General features: G+C 49.6%; 1 protein-coding gene across 1 annotated transcript; it reads left to right on the top strand.

Moving 5' to 3' along the window:
* The first annotated feature begins 389 nt into the window (after nt 1-389).
* Nucleotides 390-3,843, top strand: LOC129845805 (uncharacterized). Its single transcript, XM_055913723.1, has 4 exons — nt 390-394; nt 2,101-2,176; nt 2,421-3,239; nt 3,304-3,843. Exons 1-4 carry the CDS (start codon nt 390-392, stop codon nt 3,841-3,843), a joined length of 1,440 nt encoding a protein of 479 aa, XP_055769698.1.
* The last annotated feature ends 3,829 nt before the right edge of the window (nt 3,844-7,672 follow it).

The following is a 7,672-nucleotide window of genomic DNA, read 5'->3' as shown; positions in this document are numbered from 1 at the left end:
CTGAACTTGTTAGGTTTCACTGATAAATAAATCGTTTGACTTAGCTGAACTTGTTAGGTTTCAATGATAAATAAATCGTTTGACTTAGCTGAACTTGTTAGGTTTCACTGATAAATAAAGAGTTTGACTTAGCTGAACTTGTTAGGTTTCAATGATAAATAAATCGTTTGACTTAGCTGAACTTGTTAGTGAAAGAGATTTGCGTCAGTTCAAATCTGGCATCAGGACAAAATGTGATTCATAGTCACCGAATATATTTTAAGTATTTTAATTAAACTCAAACGATAAATGGTAAATGCAATTTTCGTATATACGGGTTCACTGGATCTACGCGCAGGGTAGATCAGAGAACTGGCAGGAAGTACGTAAACCGCTGTTCTTTTACCGTGATGACGTAGTTTCAATGTGTCTGTTAGCCTATCACAGTAGAGGCAGGGCTTGGTTTAGACTTTTCCCCCCTTTGCTGGCTCTTTGTCCAAGCCCCTTGGCGCGTTCCTTTGTCCACATCTGGTTGCTGGGTAGATTAGATCCGTCTTTTGTCTGTCGATTCTACACTGAAACAGTTCCTAATATGGTATTGTCCAGTATTCTAAACTCCTGGTTGGTCTAGAGAGATGCACCCCTCCCCTCTCCAGACTGTCCACAGCTTTTATGGCCTGTGGTGGTCAGTCCTTACACACCTACCCCCCTCTGTATTGTGAGTGTGTGTGCAACAAAACAACATTCACCTTCAACCAATATGCTAACAGCCTATAGTGCATAAACATAAATCCTAACATTAGGTTTCACTGATAAATAAATCGTTTGACTTAGCTGAACTTGTTAGGTTTCACTGATAAATAAATCGTTTGACTTAGCTGAACTTGTTAGGTTTTACTGATAAATAAATCGTTTGAGTTAATTGAACTTGTTAGGTTTCACTGATAAATAAATCGTTTGACTTAGCTGAACTTGTTAGGTTTCACTGATAAATAAATCGTTTGAGTTAGCTGAACTTGTTAGGTTCACTGATAAATAAATCGTTTGAGTTAATTGAACTTGTTAGGTTTCACTGATAAATAAATCGTTTGAGTTAGCTGAACTTGTTAGGTTCACTGATAAATAAATCGTTTGAGTTAATTGAACTTGTTAGGTTTCACTGATAAATAAATCGTTTGAGTTAGCTGAACTTGTTAGGTTTTACTGATAAATAAATCATTTGACTTAGCTGAACTTGTTAGGTTTCACTGATAAATAAATCATTTGACTTAGCTGAACTTGTTAGGTTTCACTGATAAATAAATCGTTTGAGTTAATTGAACTTGTTAGGTTTCACTGATAAATAAATCGTTTGAGTTAATTGAACTTGTTAGGTTTCACTGATAAATAAATCGTTTGAGTTAATTGAACTTGTTAGGTTTCACTGATAAATAAATCGTTTGAGTTAATTGAACTTGTTAGGTTTCACAGAGATTGGTGTTGTCATGGTGCTGAAGATGAATTCTGCCTCTGCTACCTTTTATCTCCTTCCTGCCTCAATGTTACAGAGGTGCACTGTTTTTTACAGAGGAAAACCTGGTTGACACTAATGATTACTTGTTTGGTATTGAGGGGGATGTATCCTCCGAGATTCATTTAAAGGAGGACCTACAGGGGGTGGATGCAACCTTTACTTTGTGTTGAATTGTTAAATAAATTACGGTGGGATCGATGTGGATTTAATCTGCCGTGCCTCTTGACATCTAGCCAAGACTCTCTCCCTCCCATTTTCAGCAGCCAGAAGAGTGATGATAGATGAGTTGCCCGCTCTCTACTCCCACCCCCCATCCTATTGGCCAGCCCAATACACATATGCACTTTGAAGGAAGACACCAACATACTGTCAAATGTCATATAGTCCTACACAAGTATACTGAGAGAGGAATTTAGATCACTAAAAGTAAAATGCTGCAAGGAGAAAGAACTTCTCCATTAAGTTTTCATTTCATTTGAACACTGACAATGTTGAATGATTTCCCCACTGTTCCAACACTGATCACAGATCTATCTAAAGTTATCCTTCTGGATTACCCTCTGACACCCACCTCGGTCCCCCAACTCCCCTGTCCCCCAACCCCCTAGGCCCTGCAACCCCCCTGTCCCCCAACCCCCTAGGCCTCACAACCCCCTGTCCCCCAACCCCCCAACCCCCCCAAATGTCATATAGTCTTACACAAGTATACTGAGAGAGGAATTTAGATCACTAACAGTAAAATGCTACAAGGAGAAAGAAAACTTCTCCGTTAAGTTTTAATTTCATTTGAACACTGACAATGTTTGGATAGATCTGTGATCAGTGTTGGAACAGTGGGGAAATCATTCATGTCCCCATTCCTGTCCCCCAACTCCCCAGGTCTCCCAACCCACCTGTCCCCCAACCCCCCTGTCCCCCAACCCCCTAGGCCCTGCAACCCCCCTGTCCCCAACCCCCTAGGCCCTGCAACCCCCCTGTCCCCCAACCCCCTAGGCCCTGCAACCCCCCTGTCCCCCAACCCCCTATTCCTCACAACCCCCCTGTCCCCAACCCCCTAGGCCTCACAATCCCCCTGTCCCCCAACCCCCTAGGCCTCACAACTCCCCTGTCCCTCAACCCGCCAAGCCCCCCAGGCTTCCCAACCCCCCAACCCCCCAACACACCAGACTCCCTGTTCCCCAATGCCCCAGGCTCCCCAACCCCCCTGTCCCCAACCCCCCTGTCCCCAACGCCCCAGGCTCCCCAACCCCCTTGTCCCCCAACCCCCCAGGCTTCCCAACACACCAGACTCCCTGTTCCCCAATGCCCCAGGCTCCCCAACCCCCCTGTCCCCAACCCCCCTGTCCCCAACGCCCCAGGCTCCCCAACCCCCCTGTCCCCAACCCCCCTGTCCCCAACCCCCCTGTCCCCAACCCCCCTGTCCCCAACGTCCCAGGCTCCCCAACCCCCCTGTCCCCAACCCCCCTGTCCCCAACGCCCCAGGCTCCCCAACCCCCCTGTCCCCAACCCCCCTGTCCCCAACCCCCCTGTCCCCAACCCCCCTGTCCCCAACGTCCCAGGCTCCCCAACCCCCCTGTCCCCAACGCCCCTGTCCCCAACGCCCCAGGCTCCCCAACCCCCCTGTCCCAACCCCCCTGTCCCCAACCCCCCTGTCCCCAACGCCCCAGGCTCCCCAACCCCCCTGTCCCCAACCCCCCTGTCTCCAACGCCCCAGGCTCCCCAACCCCTCCTGTCCCCAACGCCCCAGGCTCCCCAACCCCCCTGTCCCCAACCCCCCAGGCTCCCCAACCCCCCTGTCCCCAACCCCCCAGGCTCCCCAACCCCCCTGTCCCCAACGCCCCATGCTCCCCAACCCCCCTGTCCCCAACGCCCCAGGCTCCCCAACCCCCCTGTCCCCAACCCCCCTGTCCCCAACCCCCCTGTCCCCAATGCCCCAGGCTCCCCAACCCCCCTGTCCCCAACGCCCCAGGCTCCCCAACCCCCCTGTCCCCAACCCCCCAGGCTCCCCAACCCCCCTGTCCCCAACGCCCCAGGCTCCCCAACCCCCCTGTCCCCAACGCCCCAGTCTCCCCAACCCCCCTGTCCCCAACCCCCCTGTCCCCAACCCCCCTGTCCCCAACGTCCCTGACCCAAACACCCCTGTCCCCAACGCCCCAGGCTCCCCAACCCCCCTGTCCCCAACCCCCCTGTCCCCAACCCCCCTGTCCCCAACCCCCCAGGTCCCCCAACTCCCCAGGTCCCCCAACTCCCCAGGCTCCCCAACCCCCCTGTCCCCAACCCCCCAGGTCCCCCAACTCCCCAGCCCCAAGCTCGCCCAAGCACCTCCAGCTCCAGTGGCCCCTGTCCTGTGACATCTCAGACCAAAGTCTACTTTTGCATTCCAAATGGCATTCTCTTCCCTTCATAGAACACTATGGGTTCTTGTCAAAAACAGTGCACTGCTGTATATAGGGAAGAGGGTGTCATTTGGAATGCAACCCATATCCTGTCGGCTCTGTAGGAATGTCACTTTGGGGAGGGGGGATGGTTGGGGTTATTTAATGACGGGGCCAGGCAACCTGTCCGTCCTCACGTCCGCCCCCTGTGGATTAAGATGCAGCTGCAGTCACCACGGCCAGACAACACAGGGGAGATTGATGGGAAACACAGGGGCCGCAGAGGAGCGCATGATTTTTCAACAGCTGCCACAATGACTCGGTACACACACACACACACACACACACACACACACACACACACACACACACACACACACACACACACACACACACACACACACACACACACACACACACACACACACACACACACACACACACACACACGCTCTGTCCATACCAGTCTCACCAATTTCACCCCCCCCCCAACGTGAAACCACAGGTCTGTCAGTATTGTGTGTGTAAGAGAGAGAGAATAGGTTGTGTGTACACCAGAGGAGGCTGGTGGGAGGAGCTATAGGAGGACAGGCTCATGGCTGGAATGGAATAAATGGAACTGAGTTACACAGGGTTTCCATATGTTTGGTGTGTTTGATACCGTTCCATTGATTCCATTCCAGGTATTACAATGAGCCTGTCCTCCTATAGCTCCTCCCACCAGCCTCCTCTGGTGTAGAGGTATATGAGTGAATGAGTGCATATGTTCGTTTGTGTGTGAAGGTTTGTGTGTGTGTGTGTGTGTGTGTGTGTGTGTGTGTGTGTGTGTGTGTGTGTGTGTTTAAGACAACTGCAGGTTTTTGTGTGAGTCCCCAGGGCACCAGACACACATGAGTCAGAGACCAGTTGGATTTATAGCAGATTCATTCATTTGTTCTGAAACCAGAATAGCAACAACTCTCTCACACACACACACACACACACACACACACACACACACACACACACACACACACACACACACACACACACACACACACACACACACGCACACACACACACACACACACACACATATATACAGGCTTTCATCACAGTGTTGCATTTATTTCAACAGGGATGTTGGCTATCAATCGTATGTAATTTCTGCCCATTCAGCGAGATTGGCTACAGTTAATTAGCAATTAGCTTAGCATGTCATTGTAATTAACAAAATGATCATTAGAGTAAATAGATGTAACGTCAACACGCGGTTAAAGCAGCTATCTGTGTTTGAGGCCCAAATCGCACCCTAATAAATATATAGTACTGTACTTTTGTCAAAAGTAGTGCCCTATTTAGGGAATAGGGTGGGATTTGGGACACAGTCTGTGTGTTGAAATGGGTGAGCGCTCTGGGTCGAGCAGGGGGCTTGCTGACAACACTTTCTTTATGTCATTTATCAAAGCCATCTGCCATTTTCCGCTCAATTAATTTGTTATGGGAAGTGGGATCAATTAAGCCAAGCCGGTAATGGCTTTATATCCTAGTTTACGTTTTATGGCCTAATATTTTCTCTTCTCCTCTCTACCATGAGAAGAGTAGAATCAATACCCCGGCCTCTTTTTTACTCCTTTAGACTCATTGGTTTTCAGCAACCTGTCCTGGCATGAAAAACTGTCTGTAACAAAGGGTTAGTGTTGGGTACACAAACTGTACACACGGACAGACGGACAGACGGATGGTCAGACAGCTAGACAGACAGACAAAGAGACAGGCACACAGGCAGACAGAGAGACAGGAGGACAGACAGACAGAAGTCGTGACAGATTCCCCCAGCCATAGAGACAGAGACAGATTCTACCAGCCATAGAGACAGAGAGAGATTCTACCAGCCATAGAGACAGAGGAGATTCTACCAGCCATAGAGTCAGAGACAGATTCTACCAGCCATAGAAACAGAGACAGATTCTCCCAGCCATAGAGACAGAGATAGATTCTCCCAGCCATAGAGACAGAGACAGATTCTACCAGCCATAGAGACAGAGACAGATTCTACCAGCCATAGAGACAGAGACAGATTCTACCAGCCATAGAGACAGAGACAGATTCTACCAGCCATAGAGACAGAGATAGATTCTACCAGCCATAGAGACAGAGACAGATTCTACCAGCCATAGAGACAGAGACAGATTCTACCAGCCATAGAGACAGAGACAGAGACAGATTCCCCCAGCCATAGAGACAGAGACAGATTCTACCAGCCATAGAGACAGAGACAGATTCTACCAGCCATAGAGACAGAGACAGATTCTACCAGCCATAGAGACAGAGACAGATTCTACCAGCCATAGAGACAGAGACAGATTCTACCAGCCATAGAGACAGAGACAGATTCTACCAGCCATAGAGACAGAGACAGAGACAGATTCCCCCAGCCATAGAGACAGAGACAGATTCTACCAGCCATAGAGTCAGAGACAGATTCTACCAGCCATAGAGACAGAGACAGATTCTCCCAGCCATAGAGACAGAGATAGATTCTCCCAGCCATAGAGACAGAGACAGATTCTACCAGCCATAGAGACAGAGACAGATTCTACCAGCCATAGAGACAGAGACAGATTCTACCAGCCATAGAGACAGAGACAGATTCTACCAGCCATAGAGACAGAGATAGATTCTACCAGCCATAGAGACAGAGACAGATTCTACCAGCCATAGAGACAGAGACAGATTCTACCAGCCATAGAGACAGAGACAGAGACAGATTCCCCCAGCCATAGAGACAGAGACAGATTCTACCAGCCATAGAGACAGAGACAGATACCCCCAGCCATAGAGACAGAGACAGATTCTCCCAGCCATAGAGACAGAGATAGATTCTACCAGCCATAGAGGCAGAGACAGATTCTACCAGCCATAGAGACAAAGACAGATTCTACCAGCCATAGAGACAGAGACAGATCAGACATGACATCACTCTTTTATTTACCACCACTGGGCTTTGAGAGGCATGATCACTATGGAAGAGGGGGATGAGGAGACAAAGAGGTGGATGAGGAGACAAAGAGGTGGATGAGGAGACAAAGAGGTGGATGAGGAGACAAAGAAGTGGATGAGGAGACAAAGAGGTGGATGAGGAGACAAAGAGGTGGATAAGGAGACAAAGAGGGGGATGAGGAGACAAAGAGGTGGATAAGGGGACAAGGAGGGGCATGAGGAGACAAAGAGGTGGATAAGGAGACAAAGAGGTGGATGAAGAGACAAAGAGGGGGATGAGGAGACAAAGAGGTGGATGAGGAGACAAAGAGGTGGATAAGGAGACAAAGAGGGGGATGAGGAGACAAAGAAGTGGATAAGGAGACAAAGAGGTGGATGAGGAGACAAAGAGGTGGATAAGGAGACAAAGAGGTGGATGAGGAGACAAAGAGGTGGATAAGGAGACAAAGAGGTGGATGAAGAGACAAAGAGGTGGATGAGGAGACAAAGAGGTGGATGAGGAGACAAAGAGGTGGATAAGGAGACAAAGAGGGGGATAAGGAGACAAAGAGGGGGATGAGGAGACGAAGAAGTGGATGAGGAGACGAAGAAGTGGATGAGGAGACAAAGAGGGGGATGCGGAGACGAAGAGGGGGATGAGGAGATGAAGAGGGGGAGATGAAGAGGGGGAGATGAAGAGGGGGAGATGAAGAGGGGGATGAGGAGATGAAGAGGGGGATGAGCAGATGGAGAGGGGGATGAGGAGATGAAGAGGGGAGGAGGAGATGAAGAGGGGGATGAGGAGATGAAGAGGGGGATGAGGAGATGAAGAGGGGGAGGAGGA

This window comes from Salvelinus fontinalis, unplaced genomic scaffold (genome assembly GCF_029448725.1).
Source record: "Salvelinus fontinalis isolate EN_2023a unplaced genomic scaffold, ASM2944872v1 scaffold_0371, whole genome shotgun sequence".
In the NCBI taxonomy this organism is placed as follows: domain Eukaryota; kingdom Metazoa; phylum Chordata; class Actinopteri; order Salmoniformes; family Salmonidae; genus Salvelinus; species Salvelinus fontinalis.
Note: the sequence above shows the minus strand (reverse complement) of the source record. Positions and strands in the feature narration are given on the sequence as shown.

Excerpts from the sequence above, each read along its gene's own strand:
- LOC129845805 (XM_055913723.1), top strand. Across the intron at positions 2,177-2,420 it reads ACCCCCCAACCCCCCCAAAT|GCCCTGCAACCCCCCTGTCC; the intron begins GTCATATAGTCT and ends CCAACCCCCTAG. Across the intron at positions 3,240-3,303 it reads TCCTGTCCCCAACGCCCCAG|GCTCCCCAACCCCCCTGTCC; the intron begins GCTCCCCAACCC and ends CCAACCCCCCAG.